At 37.5% G+C, this 17,873-nt stretch overlaps 2 protein-coding genes across 2 annotated transcripts in view; one reads left to right on the top strand and one right to left on the bottom strand.

Moving 5' to 3' along the window:
• LOC146166742 (inter-alpha-trypsin inhibitor heavy chain H3-like) overlaps positions 1–4,978 on the top strand; it is a 31,810-nt gene extending 26,832 nt beyond the window's left edge. The window contains exons 26-30 of the mRNA XM_083384855.1: positions 928–1,127; positions 1,947–2,090; positions 2,774–2,941; positions 3,272–3,450; positions 4,482–4,978. Of these exons, the coding sequence (XP_083240981.1) occupies positions 928–1,127; positions 1,947–2,090; positions 2,774–2,941; positions 3,272–3,450; positions 4,482–4,632 (842 nt within the window). The 3' untranslated portion in view covers positions 4,633–4,978. The remainder of the gene's footprint in view (positions 1–927; positions 1,128–1,946; positions 2,091–2,773; positions 2,942–3,271; positions 3,451–4,481) is intronic.
• A 1,764-nt stretch (positions 4,979–6,742) lies between these two features.
• LOC146166741 (inter-alpha-trypsin inhibitor heavy chain H3-like) overlaps positions 6,743–17,873 on the bottom strand; it is a 30,698-nt gene continuing 19,567 nt past the window's right edge. The window contains exons 21-29 of the mRNA XM_083384846.1: positions 17,008–17,233; positions 16,069–16,148; positions 12,958–13,085; positions 11,801–11,985; positions 10,636–10,827; positions 9,700–9,851; positions 8,849–9,016; positions 8,340–8,518; positions 6,743–7,312 (exon numbers count right to left, since the gene is read on the bottom strand). Coding sequence (XP_083240972.1) covers positions 7,162–7,312; positions 8,340–8,518; positions 8,849–9,016; positions 9,700–9,851; positions 10,636–10,827; positions 11,801–11,985; positions 12,958–13,085; positions 16,069–16,148; positions 17,008–17,233 — 1,461 coding nt within the window. The 3' untranslated portion in view covers positions 6,743–7,161. The remainder of the gene's footprint in view (positions 7,313–8,339; positions 8,519–8,848; positions 9,017–9,699; positions 9,852–10,635; positions 10,828–11,800; positions 11,986–12,957; positions 13,086–16,068; positions 16,149–17,007; positions 17,234–17,873) is intronic.

Genomic DNA, 17,873 nt, shown 5'->3' with positions numbered 1-17,873 from the left:
ATAGCCTACCCTTTTTGGTTTCCGTTTGTCACAGCTGTTAGATTTTTACGGTAAAGTTTAATCAGGTGACGGCTAGACTTGTGCTATCCGGATAGCGGCTAACCAGTTAACCGAGGACTTTTTTGCCATCTGGTATCCGGATGCATTTTATTAAAGCTGCCCACAAAACAAATCAAAATCAAAAAGTGAAGCTGATATACCACTCCAAAACTGCTCTCACTAGAAACAGTTATACTTTGTACCGGTAACTTAAAGCTTTATTTTAAATGGAAAAACTACAGAACGAATGCTGTCTTTGCTGCGACTTGCAACATCCATCCCCATTTTCCGTTCCTTTTATAACTCATCAGTCCGTTTTCGCCAATGTTTCTTCAGGTAAATATGTTTGTCGAAAAGCCAAGCAGTTTTACAGTTTGAAAGTATCGCTTACTCTCGCGAGCACTGAAGACCTAGGTCTACTAAAATATGTTGGCCAACCCTAGTGAGGCGTTGACTTCACTTAATTACTGATCCGCAGCGCTAAGGTCAGGTCCATAAGCATTGCACCAGGCTTGATTAACTTGAATTATTTTTAGGGTATGCGACACCTTGTACAAACTAAGGAAACAATAGGAATCCTTGATCGGCATACTGCTATATTACATCTTGCCAAAACATATACGCCTAAATTATCCGTGTTGGCTGCAATGTTCGTTTTGTAAATCTTTCTCGAATGTGATTTTTTTTAAATCCAAAAAATGCTGTTTCTATACTTTTATAATTGTGTTCAACAAATCATTCATTCGTTTCACGTGTCTTCAAATTTGGGTTTTAGGACAAAGCTTGACCCAGCACGTTTTGCTTTAAGTATACACACCTGGGTGTTTTGGAGAACTACTGACTATCTGCAATGTAAATTACCGCTTAACCATTGCGGCGTATCTGCAGGTCCGTCCTTTGCGTTGGAGGCGCGTCCAGTCTCAGTTGATTTTGTCCCGCTAATCGCCCGTCCACCCCCTTCCATTGCCCGACCACCCGTGTCCGGTTCGTCGCGGGATCGAATGGTAATAGCAGGCGACCCGCACATTCTGGTCGACCTGAACGAAAATATCGCCATCTGCTTCAACTGGCACGGCAAGGATAGGGAGGTAAGATATCACTACACTTTAAATCAGGGCTGGAGTTGGTCTAAAAATAAATCGAGTCCGACTTAAGCCCCCCAAAAAGGAACCCGACTCCGATTCCCTAATCCCGAGTCCGACAAAGGCTAAATGTACGAGTCCGGTTCCGACTCTATGCTACAGCAAGTATTTCACCAATTTACGTAATAAAATAATGTAGATGTTAAACAATCAATTCATATAATGATGTCACATAATTCTTCCACTCACAATACATGGTTGAAAAATATTCTCACATTTGCTATTCCACGTTTACAATTTACAGTTTGCTGTCTTATCAGTTTTAAATTTGGTTCTGCTCATGCGCACGTCGGACTCGGGACTCGGGTAATTTTATGTAGTCTTACTCGAGTCCCGACTCCGACTACGCAGCCCTGCTTTAAATTGTTCTGTGATACCGAGCATGGGTGTTTTCGTAGTGGCAGACCAAGCAGGTGTTTAACGACATGCAGTAAGTTTGGTGGAGCCCGACATTTATTTTATAGACAAAAGTGAGATCTGATTTAACAAGTTTAAGAAACACTGCAGTGAACAGATAACAAAACAATGTAAACGATGAAAGAGGGGCACCGAGAAGATTTATACTTTAGTTAAGTTGGCTATACAGTATACTTCGTAACAGTAATTAATCTCAGGAGTAAATTTTAAATGCTTTTACTATAATTTTGAAATCTAAGGTACATTCAAATGCCTGCAATTCGACGCCCTTGGTACAATTTCATAGCGTATTTTGTATACGCCGTATGCATAACTTAACGTGTGTACATGCGTTTATTTTATTCGTAGATGTACAACATCATAGCCGACGAAGCTTCTGGCGTGTTCGTAAACGTGAAGTTGTTAGACGTGCCAGGCGCCAGTAACAAGACCAAACCAAGTTTCTTGGGTGAAGTCGGGATTGTGCTGACGAAGCACAACATGACGATTTTTGTAAGTATACGAACACTTGCTTGGATGAGTGTTACTTAACACGTGTTTTAATGTACTGAAAAAAGGTGCTAACTAACATGTACGTTAAGTGTACTGGGCGACAATAACTGATCAGGAAGAAGCTGATTATGACAATATGGCTAGCAGTTGGACCAAGTCAGTGTTTCGCAACGTCAAAACATCGTACATAAAAAGTTGTATCAAGAAGCTTACCAAAAGATCAAAATATGGAATCCTAACTAAATTAGACTATCTTTCAACACCCTTGAGAGGTAAAAATGGCACCCTAGAGTGCCGCAGCACCCCGGTTAATATCCACTGGACAAAGGGCTTATAGAAATAAACGAGTGGGTTGACTTTGGTACTGTCCCGATGGATTTTTGCAAACTTATGGATCTGTAGGGTTTTACCCATTGAGCCATGTTTGACATCTGTAAGTTCTCGACAAATCAAATTATTCCATCGATGAAACTATCACGTTTATGTAGTAAAACTAAAATATCTAAACGATATATTTCAGAGCTACAACCAGTTATTACGTGAATAAAATTACAACGGTTTTGTCATTTATGCATCTCTGCCTTATATGGGTTTACGTTCATTAACTACAACAAAATAGTTATTATTTTAATGTTCGTTTGTTTAGAGTTGAAAAATAAAGCAAGGGTCTACTTACTTTTCAGGTTAGTCCCAGGTACCTTGTCGTAAATATTGGGAATCGAAACGTCCTTCAACTTCTGAGCAACCAAACAATGTCGAGGTTACGAGGTGGGGTCAAGTTCGAGGTCAAGATCATTTCGAAACGAAGCTCTTTGTTTACCATTACGGTCGACATGTCTCTGCAGTTTCAGGTATACATTTTGACATCAATAGCAAAACTAAAATCGATTGAATGAACAGCACTGTTATTTGAAATCAGACTCGGTCAATCGCGATATGCAAGAAAAAATACATTTTGACAATAAGATGGCTTTACCGAAGAACCCCTCTCATAACTATTTTAATTTCCAAAACAATCTATCCCACAGACGATCTTGTATTTATGAATACCAAATGGGTCGTTTTTTGAAGCGCGATGCTTCCAATTTTTAATTTGGGCTTCTTACTTTTCAACCAAAAAAAGTATGTTTTCAAAGATATTGTGCATATCGTTCACGAACTGACGTGATAGTTTTATGTAGGTGTTCGCCAAGTTCCGACTATCCAAGCGCACGTTCCGCGACCACCTTGACTTTTCTGTGAGCAACAACAAGGGCTTGTCGAAAGCCGCTGGAGGCGTGCTCGGACAGTTTCCTCGGCGTGCTCGGACAGTTGCCCTCGACCTCAAGCCAAACTCAAGAACTGCAACGCTGAAGATGAGGTTTGTCCTTAATGGATTTAACAGATAAAGCAAAAAACAATAAAGCGGGCGCAGCAGTGTCTAAGTCAATCACTCTAGGGTGCCATTTTTAACGCTCAAGGGTGCCGAGAGATACTTTGAATTCTTTAGGATTCCAATTTTTGGTTTATTGGTGTTTTTTCAACCTTGTTGCGCAGTTAATGCGCTGTTTCAATCTTGTTTTTTGCAACGCTACTGTTAACCAGTCAGCAAAAATACGAGCAAGGGTGCTGCGAACTATTTATAATTTCAGTAGAGTGGCGCAAGCCAAAAAAGGTTGCGAAACACTGGTCTAAGCGATAGAGATTAACATTGGCAGTGTTTTATTGATAAAATGGTTTGGGATCCTGCGTATCTGTGGTTCTCAAACGTATAAGTTTTAGGCTATAACTTGAGGCCAAGTCAAGTGTGTTTTGTTTGTGGTAAGAAAGAATTAATCTAAAACTGAATTGAGAGTATCCTAAAGGCCCTAGATTTTCAATATTGTTTTGTTTTTCGGTAATTTTTTTTGTGCATAAAATTTGACATGTTTTCGGTGCTGTACACACAAAAATATGTTATTAAACTTTCATCAAGCTTTTTTGAAGGCACGGTACGGTTCACATTTACGGCATAGTCGCCAGCCTTACGGAATGGAGCACTTCAATAGGCATAAAGTTTAGGCAACAAAACAGAATCGTTACTTTTGCAGATCTGTTATCGTGAATAGGAATATCCAATGCTTGACATTGTTCCGATACCCGATATTTTTGACAAAAAGTAAGGCGACCCTGAACCAGCTATGGTCAAAAATGCAAAATAGATTAAATTGAAGCGTTCAAACGCCTTTTTCTAGGTTATTACAACAAAAAATATAGTTACCCCAAGTTGTACACCATGGCTAAAAATCCTATATTAATTTAGCATCTGGTCGACACCGATATACCACTCGGGTATATCGGACGAGCACCGATACACTCAGTATCGGATCCGATATTATCGAACATCTCATCGCGAACCTTTTTATTTTGCAGGAAACACGCAACTCAAGTTGTGAACCACACGATGTACGACACCTACACGAAAGAACAGGTTAGCTGTTGGTTCGTCAGCAACCTGTTCGAGATCACCGCCCACAATCAGACCGAGTACCAAGTTAAAGAAATCTTTTCACACAAGAAATAAAAGCGCTTTCGGGTGTGTTTTTGGTGTTATGTAAGCTGCTTCCTTCTCTGATTGTGTCAAACGATTTCTTTCCATTTCTTAGTTCTTTAAAGCAGGGGTCGGCAACCTTTTATTACACTGCGGACCGCTTTAAAACTGAAATTTTTTCGCGGACCGGCCTTAAAAACAGCAAATGTCCAGGAAAGGAAATTTACAACAACTTTTTTCAATGTACTAATTAAAATGCATGTGCTTTTTGAAAATTTCCATTGTTTATAAGCATTGTTTGATTCTATTGCACTTCTGTGTGGGCACGCTTGAACATCAAAAACACATTATATATGGTCCGTTTTTCATATCTTGTATGTACCAGGATTAAATTTTACGATAAAAATGTATTTTTGGATGTTGTAAACGTGCTATGTAACTCATATGGTCACCTCACGAGTGCTTGATACTTTAGGATTTTTTTATAATACCAATCAACCATAAAGTATATTTCAACGAAAGATAATGTGTTTTGAATATAAAAATACATTTAATAGATTTTTAGATTTTTTTACAACCTTTTATGTACGATTTTGGGTTTTGATCAAAATTTTAATCTGGCAACCCTGCTACGGACCAGTAACGAACTCCTCGCGGACCGGCGGTTGCCGACCACTGCTTTAAAGCACTCATGTTCCCTTGCACGCTTAGCGTCATGTTGGATTTCTGCCAGTAGTTCACTTTTGGCAATCGTGTTGATTTAAGCGCATTAACGGCAATACACTTCGGACCTTGCGTTTGACATTGAACTTACATCGATACCTGCGCCAGTCGGGTCGTTTTTACTCCGTACTTGAGTCCTCAGTAGCAGCTACTTCTTCTTTGTAAAGAAACATTTCGTGTCTAGCGTGGCTTTCAGTTTTCTAGAACTTACGCAGCAGTTATTACGAAATGTTCAGTCCTCGACAACTTGTTTTGGCAGTTTTGTCACATAATTTAGAGAATTGGTTCACTACCTTTTTTCTTTCGTGGCCCATTTTCGTTGCCACAATAATTCCGTGGCTCATTATTTTTTTATGAAAGATAAAAAAAACTATAAAATAGGTTTAGAACTAAATATATTTTAAACAGAATATTTATTCAACTGTGGATAAGTGAGTAATTTGCTGCTGAACAATAAATTTATTTTCACAAAATTAACTTTCCATCTCAATTCCCCATTGCCTTTATTCCTGTAAAGTGTAAAATGAAGTGACACAAATGAATTCAAATTCTTCAAATCTAGTTTTTTGAAATTTCTCTGTGGCCCACCTAAAATTGTTGCGATGGCCCACTGGTTGAGAACTGCTGGTTTAGAGCTATTTAAACTTCTTACCTTCACGCAAACGAATGTTGTAATATCCTACAACGCGTCAGCATAGAGCGCAATGCCGCTTAAAACGTGCTGAGGCGAAATAAATACATTTATGCTTAAATGCTGCTACTGTTTAGCCACAATAAACGAAACTCGACTTTTTTTACTTTTTAGTTCTATCTAACCGAGTGCTCCGCTGTTAAACGTGGCAAAGATATTTTTCTAAAATTGAGTTTAGTTTTCCGACATAATATTTCTGACTTCCTGCGTCGACATACTACTAATAACAAACAGTAGATTCGAATATATTTATTTAATGACTACGATATTTTTGAAAGCACATGACTCGGAAATGTAGTATTTCAGAGTAGCTTAAACCCAACATTGCTAAATTCAAAACGTCTCTACCTGGATGGAACTGTGCAGAAGTGATTGAAATTTACAGTAGAACTATTTGTACTGATTGTGGTCGTTAAACAAAAATCAACACGATTGCCAAAAGTGAACTACTGGCAGAAATCCAACATGACGCTAAGCGTGCAAGGGAACATGAGTGCTTTAAAGCAGTGGTCGGCAACCGCCGGTCCGCGAGGAGTTCGTTACTGGTCCGTAGCAGGGTTGCCAGATTAAAATTTTGATCAAAACCCAAAGCGTACATAAAAGGTCGTAAAAAACCTAAAAATCTATTAAATGTTTTTTTATATTCAAAAAACATTATCTTTCGTTGAAATATACTTTATGGTTGATTGGTATTATAAAAAAATCCTAAAGTATCAAGCACTCGTGAGGTGACCATATGAGTTATATAGCACGTTTACAACATCCAAAAATGCATTTTTATCGTAAAATTTAACTCCTGGTACATACAATATATGAAAAACGGACCATACATAATGTGTTTTTGATGTTCAAGCGTGCCCACACAGAAGTGCAATAGAATCAAACAATGCTTATAAACAATGGAAATTTTCAAAAAGCACATGCATTTTAATTAGTACATTGAAAAAAGTTGTTGTAAATATCCTTTCCTGGACATTTGCTGTTTTTAAGGCCGGTCCGCGAAAAAATTTCAGTTTTAAACCGGTCCGCAGTGTAAAAAATGGTTGCCGACCCCTGCTTTAAAGAACTAAGAAATGGAAAGAAATCGTTTGACACAATCAGAGAAGGAAGCAGCTTACATAACACCAAAAACACACCCGAAAGCGCTTTTATTTCTTGTGTGAAAAGATTTCTTTAACTTGGTACTCGGTCTGACTGTGGGCGGTGATCTCGAACAGGTTGCTGACGAACCAACAGCTAACCTGTTCTTTCGTGTAGGTGTCGTACATCGTGTGGTTCACAACTTGAGTTGCGTGTTTCCTGCAAAATAAAAAGGTTCGCGATGGGATGTTCGATAATATCGGATCTGATACTGAGTGTATCGGTGCTCGTCCGATATACCCGAGTGGTATATCGGTGTCGACCAGATGCTAAATTAATATAGGATTTTCAGCCATGGTGTACAACTTGGGGTAACTATATTTTTTGTCGTAATAACCTAGAAAAAGGCGTTTGAACGCTTCAATTTAATCTATTTTGCATTTTTGACCATAGCTGGTTCAGGGTCGCCTTACTTTTTGTCAAAAATATCGGGTATCGGAACAATGTCAAGCATTGGATATTCCTATTCACGATGACAGATCTGCAAAAGTAACGATTCTGTTTTGTTGCCTAAACTTTATGCCTATTGAAGTGCTCCATTCCGTAAGGCTGGCGACTATGCCGTAAATGTGAACCGTACCGTGCCTTCAAAAAAGCTTGATGAAAGTTTAATAACATATTTTTGTGTGTACAGCACCGAAAACATGTCAAATTTTATGCACAAAAAAAATTACCGAAAAACAAAACAATATTGAAAATCTAGGGCCTTTAGGATACTCTCAATTCAGTTTTAGATTAATTCTTTCTTACCACAAACAAAACACACTTGACTTGGCCTCAAGTTATCGCCTAAACCTAAACGTTTGAGAACCACAGGTACGCAGGATCCCAAACCATTTCATCAATAAAACACTGCCAATGTTAATCTCTATCGCTGACCAGTGTTTCGCAACCTTTTTTGGCTTGCGCCACTCTACATAAATTATAAATAGTTCGCAGCACCCTTGCTCGTTTTTTGCTGACTGGTTAACAGTAGCGTTGCAAAAAACAAGATTGAAACAGCGCATTAACTGTGCAACAAGGTTGAAAAAACACCAATAAACCAAAAATTGGAATCCTAAAGAATTCAAAGTATCTCTCGGCACCCTTGAGCGTTAAAAATGGCACCCTAGAGTGATTGACTTAGACACTGCTGCGCCCGCTTTATTGTTTTTTGCTTTATCTGTTAAATCCATTAAGGACAAACCTCATCTTCAGCGTTGCAGTTCTTGAGTTTGGCTTGAGGTCGAGGGCAACTGTCCGAGCACGCCGAGGAAACTGTCCGAGCACGCCTCCAGCGGCTTGCGACAAGCCCTTGTTGTTGCTCACAGAAAAGTCAAGGTGGTCGCGGAACGTGCGCTTGGATAGTCGGAACTTGGCGAACACCTACATAAAACTATCACGTCAGTTCGTGAACGATATGCACAATATCTTTGAAAACATACTTTTTTTGGTTGAAAAGTAAGAAGCTCAAATTAAAAATTGGAAGCATCGCGCTTCAAAAAACGACCCATTTGGTATTCACAAATACAAGATCGTCTGTGGGATAGATTGTTTTGGAAATTAAAATAGTTATGAGAGGGGTTCTTCGGTAAAGCCATCTTATTGTCAAAATGTATTTTTTCTTGCATATCGCGATTGGCCGAGTCTGATTTCAAATGACAGTTCTGTTCATTCAATCGATTTTAGTTTTGCTATTGATGTCAAAACGTATACCTGAAACTGCAGAGACATGTCGACCGTAATGGTGAACAAAGAGCTTCGTTTCGAAATGATCTTGACCTCGAACTTGACCCCGCCCCGTAACCTCGACATTGTTTGGTTGCTCAGAAGTTGAAGGACGTTTCGATTCCCAATATTTACGACAAGGAACCTGGGACTAACCTGAAAAGTAAATAGACCCTTGCTTTATTTTTCAACTCTAAACAAACGAACATTAAAATAATAACTATTTTGTTGTAGTTAATGAACGTAAACCCATATAAGGCAGAGATGCATAAATGACAAAACCGTTGTAATTTTATTCACGTAATAACTGGTTGTAGCTCTGAAATATATCGTTTTGATATTTTAGTTTTACTACATAAACGTGATAGTTTTATCGATGCAATAACTTGATTTGTCGAGAAATAACAGATGTCAAACATGGCTAAATGGGCAAAACCCTACAGATCCATAAGTTTGCAAAAATCCATCGGGACAGTACCAAAGTCAACCCACTCGTTTATTTCTATAAGCTCTTTGTCCAGTGGATATTAACCGGGGTGCTGCGGCACTCTAGGGTGCCATTTTTACCTCTCAAAGGTGTTGAAAGATAGTCTAATTTAGTTAGGATTCCATATTTTGCTTTATTGGTAAGCTTCTTGATACAACTTTTTGTGTACGATGTTTTGACGTTGCGAAACACTGCCTTGGCCCAACTGCTAGCCATATTGTCATAATCAGCTTCTTCCTGACCAGTTATTGTCGCCCAGTACACTTAACGTACATGTTAGTTAGCACCTTTTTTCAGTACATTAAAACACATCTTAAGTAACCCTCAACCAAGCAAGTGTTCGTATACTTACAAAAATCGTCATGTTGTGCTTCGTCAGCACAATCCCGACTTCACCCAAGAAACTTGGTTTGGCCTTGTTACTGGCGCCTGGCACGTCTAACAACTTCACGTTTACGAACACGCCAGAAGCCTCGTCGGCTATGATGTTGTACATCTGCGAATAAAATAAACGCATGTGCACACGTTAAGTTATGCATACGGCGTATACAAAATACGCTATGAAATTGTACCAAGGGCGTCGAATTGCAGGCATTTGAATGTACCTTAGATTTCAAAATTATAGTAAAATCATTTAAAATTTACTCCTGAGATTAATTACTGTTACGAAGTATACTGTATAGCCAACTTAACTAAAGTATAAATCTTCTCGGTGCCCCTCTTTCATCGTTTACATTGTTTTGTTATCTGTTCACTGCAGTGTTTCTCAAACTTGTTAAATCAGACCTCACTTTTGTCTATGAAATAAATGTCGGGCTCCACCAAACTTACTGCATGTCACCCATGCTCGGTATCACAGAACAATTTAAAGCAGGGCTGCGTAGTCGGAGTCGGGACTCCAGTAAGACTACATAAAATTACCCGAGTCCCGAGTCCGACGTGCGCATGACCAGAACTAAATTTAAAACTGATAAGACAGCAAACTGTAAATTGTAAACGTGGAATAGCAAATGTGAGAATATTTTTCAACCATGTGTTGTGAGTGGAAGAATTATGTGACATCATTATATGAATTGATTGTTTAATATCTACATTATTTTAATACGTAAATTGGTGAAATACTTGCTGCAGCATAGAGTCGGAACCGGACTCGTCCATTAAGCCTTTGTCGGACTCGGGATTAGGGAATCGGACTCGGGTTCCTTTTTGGGTGGCTTAAGTCGGACTCGATTTATTTTTAGACCAACTCCAGCCCTGATTTAAAGTGTAGTGATATCTTACCTCCCTATTCTGCCGTGCCAGTTGAAGCAGATGGCGATATTTTCGTTCATGTCGACCAGAATGTGCGGGTCGCCTGCTATTACCATTCGATCCCGCGACGAACCGGACACGGGTGGTCGGGCAATGGAAGGGGGTGGACGGGCGATTAGCGGGACAAAATCAACTGAGACTGGACGTGCCTCCGACGCAAAGGACGGACCTGCAGATACGCCGCAATGGTTAAGCGGTAATTTACATTGCAGATAGTCAGTAGTTCTCTAAAACACCCAGGTGTGTACACTTAAAGCAAAACGTGCTGGGTCAAGCTTTGTCCTAAAACCCAAATTTGAAGACACGTGAAACGAATAAATGATTTGTTGAACACAATTATAAAAGTATAGAAAGAGCATTGGGAAACGTTTATTATAGGCACATTTTAGACTAAAAAAAAAACACTTTCGAGAAAGAATTACAAAACCTACATTGCAGCCAACACGGATAAATTAGGCGTATTTGTTTTGGCAAGATGTAATATAGCAGTATGCCGATCAAGGATTCCTATTGTTTCCTTAGTTTGTACAAGGTGTCGCATACCCTAAAAATAATTCAAGTTAATCATGCCTGGTGCAATGCTTATGGACCTGACCTTAGCGCTGCGGATCAGTAATTAAGTGAAGTCAACGCCTCACTAGGGTTGGCCAACATATTTTAGTAGACCTAGGTCTTCAGTGCTCGCGAGAGTAAGCGATACTTTCAAACTGTAAACCTGCTTGGCTTTTCGACAAACATATTTACTTGAAGAAACATTGGCGAAAACGGACTGATGAGTTACAAAAGGAACGGAAAATGGGGATTGATGTTGCAAGTCGCAGCAAAGACAGCATTCGTTCTGTAGTTTTTCCATTTAAAATAAAGCTTGAAGTTACCGGTACAAAGTATAACTGTTTCTAGTGAGGGCAGTTTTGGAGTGGTATATCAGCTTCACTTTTTGATTTTGATTTATTTTGTGGGCAGCTTTAATAAAATGCATCCGGATACCAGATGGCAAAAAAGTCCTTGGTTAACTGGTTAGCCGCTATCCGGATAGCACAAGTCTAGCCGTCACCTGATTAAACTTTACCGTAAAAATCTAACAGCTGTGACAAACGGAAACCAAAAAGGGTAGGGTAGGCTATATCGGTGGGTAATCTTACCGAGCGTGCCAGCCATGCCACCCAATGATAAGCCTCTGTCCCCGAAAGGTCTCCCGGGAACAGATGTGAAGGCAATCGCGGTGGTAGTAGGAGCAGCTGTAGTTGTGAGAGCTTCCTCGAGCTCCTTGATGTCTTCCGGCTTAAGGACGATCATGGAAGTGATGCCGGGCGTCACAAAGTCGAACCTGAGGAGAAGTTGTTTTGTAAACGCAAGTTTTGTAAAGAAGTCATTTGAAATGACTTAAGTCCCAGTTAAGTCATTTGTAAAAATAGACTTAGGTCTAAGTCAAGTCATTTTTTGAAGGAACTTAAATCCAAGTCAAGTCATTTTTAATAAATAACAAGTCAAGTCCTAGTCAAGTCATAATTAGAGCAAAGTCAATTTCAAGTCAAGTCCTTGTCATAAAAGTGAAACGTTAAACTATTTTAATTGGTAAACTACTCCTATTATGAGCAGTAACCCAACTAAAATATAGCACGAAACGCAACATATAGCAAGCAATGTTCAAAACTTAAGATAAATAACCCAATTTTATAATTAAAAAATCATTTCATTTGAACCCAAGTCATTTGTCAACACTTATAAACACATGGTATAGTTTGGCTGTTGGAACCTTGTTAATTGTGCTATTTTGAGGGGCACCGAAGCGACATGTTAGAGTTTAGAGTTTAATTGTGTATATTTTGTTAGCGGATAAAAACTTCGGATCATAATGGTTGGAGGTATTTGTAGTAAGACGTAGTAAGAATATCAAAGCCCATACAGAAGTAGGAAGCATTTTGAACGTTTCGAATAACTCTTTATTCATTTTCAACATAGTCATGTTGAATCAATAAAACAATGTTGAAAATGAGTAAAGAGTTATTCCATTTGTTCAAAAAAACAAAACTGTTTACTAAATTCAGAGCCCGTGCGATGAACTTTTCAATTTTTAGAAAATTGCATCTAAATGCTTTACATGATTACATTAGCGCGAGGAAAGTGTTTTCTCTTCTTTTGAATGTTTATGAAGATATAATTTAGATAATTTCAAATTGTTTTTTAAGACCTACATATAAACACAGTATAAATGAGAGTATACTAGCAACATTAAAAACGTAAAATGTCACAGACACACTTCAGTTATTCGTTGAGTTAATTATTCGCAGATGCTTACTGCAAGGATCGGTTCAAAGCGATTTTCTTAAGGTTCTCCTCAATGGTTTTGTTTGTGGTCGCGTCGATTTGACGAAGAAGGTGTTTGAGTTGCATGAAAACATGTAAACGCTGAGTGAAATTCATCACCTGAGGAAATAAACGTATTTCAGTCAATGTTGTAAAAGTCATTTTGATGACTTAAGTCCAATTCAAGTATTTTCGAATAGAGTCAAGTCCCATTCGAAGTCATCGGTTGCCCGAGTCAAGTCCCAGTCAAGTCATAATTATGGCGAGTCAACTTCAAGTCAAGTCTGTGTCATAAACAATACCTTTATACTACTAAAACTGGTAAACTTCCAGAATTATCTAGTTGTCCAAGGTTGCTTAGTAGGGCGTTTGTTGCGCGAAGTGCACAACCTTGTACGTGACTTCAGGTGACCTTGAGTGACCGAAAGTGTGCGAAAAGTGTGAAGCAAACAAATATATAACGTTGCATTTGTCAATGGAGTTTCGTTGGATTATGGCAATGCGTATTGTTGAATTTCAATTTCATTTCGACAAAGACAAACGTTTTTTGAATTTACGTAGAATTTTAGATTTTATTAATGACGTAAATTGTTTGAGAGGAATCAAGTGGCACTATTTAAAGACAAATTGTAATGAATTCTCGACAAGCTTTCGCACAACCGTGCTTCATCAAGTAGAAATGAAAATAGCTAAAATGCACGTAAAAGCAAAAGCACGAGTAAAAGGCTATAACAATATTGAAGAATAACATATCCATAAACATATGTTTGGAAAGACGTGTGCGACTGACGAAATAACAATACTAACAGGAGGTCTGTGCTTTAAACTACGTTGGCGATTGCGTGTAGTAAGGCGAGCTACGAGGCGTAACGTGACATAATTACACGCGCTTGTGCTTTTACGTGTATTTTAATTATTTTCATTTCTACTTTGACCTGATGAAGCACGGTTGTGCGAAAGCTTGTCGAGAATCCAATACAATTTGTCTTTACATAGTTTATTAATGACCTACGTTGTTTGGTAATTTACGTAGAGCTGATTTCAAATCACTTTTATTCCTCGTTTTTATTGGTTGGATATTAGGTGCTATATCATTTATTGGCTTCAAAACAACACAAAACACATATACTTCAAACCACATTGTTTATACTTTGTTTAAACGAAATAAAGTTCATATGCAAGTATTTGTAATTATTTGTTTACAATTTATCTCTATTTGGGTACACTTTTATCTCTATTTGGGTACATAATATATTAGTCCTCATATTCGTCCTTCTATTCGTCAGTACAACGAAATACAACGAATCAATGTACACAGTTCAGGTGTTATGTATCAACTTGATTTATTTGAACATTATAGTGAACTGATTAGAGAAAGTGCTAGCGTGGAACTTCAAAATAATTATGTTATCTGACAGTGGTCGTTAGGTTTAAATAACATTGTATTGCTCCATACGCACCCATGATATTAAATTGTAATTTGACGCTACTCATACAAACAGGAAATTTTATTTTCCTATACGAGTAGTTTATTCGGAAATGAATGTTGTGTGCAATATACGCGCCTAATTCAAAAATGAACGTAAATTCATTAGGGCTATAGCTAATGATAGTTGCTAATGCCTTCTCGTTATAACTCAGACCAAAGAGATTGTTAAAGTCTCTTTGCTCAGACTGATCATTGTGGTCTAATTGATTTTTAATTGCCTGTATAGCAGTGTATATTCTTCAGTTTGAAAACGATTTTAAGTGTTTATAAGCATTTTGAATTTGTAGCTGATAAGAAAGGCGATTATTTTTGGACCTAAAAATTAAGAAATTTTGACAAATTTTACCTAAAAATAATTTATTTTGACAAAATTTTGACCTGTTAGAAATACATTGATTTAAATAACCTAGGCGTCTTTAATCAAGCGTTTTTTATACCTTATATTGCTCTAATGAAGATATAATACGGTTAATGTGACTTTTGAATATAAATGAAAATTAATTTTTTTGATGAAATTAAACGATAAATTTAAAAAAAAAATGAACGACCAATTGCAAAAAGCTGACTATAGTTTTTTTTTAATTTTGTAAACGATTTATGTGCATTTTTATTCGATTTTGTCTTAAAAAAATTTTAACAAATTTTGACCTAACATGTAAATTTTGAAAGCATTAGAATTTGCACTACTTCGCAAACATACTCCTGACCTTAAGGCGTATCCGTAAAAATCAAAATATTGGCTTCCGGAATGCCTAACCATGTCGTTTAACTGCTTGAGAATCTGACCTGTGATTGGTTAAATCTGACCTGTGGTTAGTTTAAACTTAATTACGGCTTCGAACGTTTGAATTAAACTACATTTTCATTATTATTTGGTTGGTTAATTAATTACAAGTACTTTGTGTTTGTGTGGTAGATTTATTTGTTATTCGCATTTTGTGCCGAAGCAATGTTAAACTCACCTTAGTGTTGTATATTAATTAGCGTTTTTCTTTTGACCATTTCTCTTTCGTGAGCCTTTACGCTTGTGTATTTAAGACAAGCAATTCGCTTAAAAACTACCCTTCTTAATTGTCCTAGAGTGCACTGATATATTTGTAAGTGGCTTCTGCATTATGCTAACTCAGTGTTTTAGCCTTTTATGGCTAGCGGTACGCCTCAGAAATAAAAAATAGATTGCGGCACCCGTACAAGATTTTTCTGTGGGTAATTTACTATAGTGTCACTTAATTAACTGAACTGGAACAACACACATCAACTCCACACAATGTAGTGGTTATAATTGGATTTATTTCACTCTAATCTTTAAAAAAAGTTGTAAGAGTTGAATAAAATCCGATTCTAAAAAATTCTAAAATTTCTCTTGGCACCCTTAAGCGTTGGAAATGGCACCCCTGTTGAGAAGCACTGTACTAACTTGCTCCGCTGATCTATAGGTTAAAACTGGTTGTTCGTTCATCAATTAATACTATTCTAATCATCTTAGTCTATTGTGGTTGGCTCGCGAGTTAGTCACGCAAACTGGGTTTGGAGTCAAAAGAAAGTGTTAATTAGAACGCCCTTCTATTGTATAAATAACTTAAGTTCAACTAGCTGACTCGAGCCCCACACTACCTTGTCTTCGTCGTCGCAAACACCGATTGACCTCGGTTGAATGTCCTCCGTGTAGACCTTCTCTGTTGTTCGTGTTCTTCCTGCAATTAATGCGAATATATTCTAGTATCGTACATAATTTGTTGGGCAATTATTTTTTGACTTGGCAAAAAAGTAAGAAATTTTTTTTATCATGTTAGGTCATAATTTTTCAAAATTATTTAGATAATGCACAAAAATGGAATATAAAATTACCAAAAACTGAAATGTTTGCATATTAACAGACAGTAACAGCTGGATAATTCTAGTTTTCTAATTCAATAAATTAGAGCAAAATACGTCTAATATAATTCAGATTTTCCCGAAAATGCTACTTTGTCCAACAGCATTTTTTTATTATTTTACCTTTTCAAACAGCATTTTTTCTCAATCATTACAAAGAATTTGAGTGATTTTTTCTGTCTAAAAAGCATATGCTATGCTAAAACATAAAATGAGCACACAAGTATTACCCATTCCCATTCTTATGAAAATGAATTGCGACTTAAATCAAATTGATTGTGAATAATTAAGTGTAATTCGGTAATTCTAATTCTTAATTTTATTTGAAAAATCTAAAAAATATCTAGTTGTCCAAGTCTTTAAATACAAGGATGACAAAGAAATCTGGGATTATACATTTGGCGGAAAACATATTCCCTACAGACCAACGGAGAGCGACCAAGTATTGCCAAAAGTTGAAATAGCCGAAAACTATGTTATCTCTAACTGAATTTTACAATATGTTTTTATGAGCAACGAAACGTGCACATACAAATGTGTGTTAACAAAGGTGATCTAGCGCTTTTGAAGCTGTTTTTTGACCAGCGATCACGGCTTTTAGAAACCTCAGTGCAGTTCTAACCTCACTGCAGGCTATTTGTTTGCTCATAACGGCGTGAAATTGAACCTGACGCTCACCTTTAAAGCTATAGGAAATGGTGTCCTGAGAAACTTGCCGGCGATGGCGAGGCCTTGCCACTATGGTCACATCGTCGGTCTGCATCTGCCCACTAATGATGAGCTCGCCACCGGCGTAGTAAGCGGGGAAAGTGGTCTCGGTCGTGTCGATCAGCTTATCTCTCTCATACTCCACAACAACATCGGTCAGGATAGGGTTGGAAATCGACTCGAAGAAGGTGGCGATCTGGAAAATGCCGTCGAAAGAGCTCTGTGTTATTTTCATGTAGAAATAGACTTAAAATGATTTATGTCTTGCGGAAGTGGTTTAAATCTGCTCAATCAACCGTATGTTGAGGGTGAGCCAAAATTCGAACTCCCGACCCCCGGAACTCGCATTGTTGCGTGGATGAGTTGGGGGTATTGTATTAGGGATGTCCGATAAAATCGAATCGAAGACTATTCCCGATACAGAGTTTAGTATCGGTACTCATCCGATACTAGGGTGGTATTGGTACGGATCCTATACCAAACTAGTGTAGGAATTTAAGCTCTAATTTAATATCAGGGAAAATAACTTGGGAAGGTGTAGATGTGCTTCAAAGCGTGCATGAAATCAATATTTGACAAATGACAATTTGGTATTTTGCATACTTTTGTTAATTAATAAGCTAAAAGACTTTTTAAAGTAAGGAATCTTCCGCAGAAAATAAAATGTAGAAGAAATATCCCGACTTTCGTATCAGATGAGGTTAAGAATGTTAATAAAAACAGATATAAAACATAAACTTCATCATTAGTTGTTCGAAATATATATATTTGTAAAATTTACAGAACCAATTTAATTTTATATATATGTTTTTCTAAACAGTCTTAACATTATTTGT

Source organism: Ascidiella aspersa, chromosome 1, assembly GCF_963924565.1.
Source record: "Ascidiella aspersa chromosome 1, kaAscAspe10.2, whole genome shotgun sequence".
Classification (NCBI taxonomy): domain Eukaryota; kingdom Metazoa; phylum Chordata; class Ascidiacea; order Phlebobranchia; family Ascidiidae; genus Ascidiella; species Ascidiella aspersa.
This window is presented reverse-complemented; position numbering and strand designations above follow the sequence as displayed.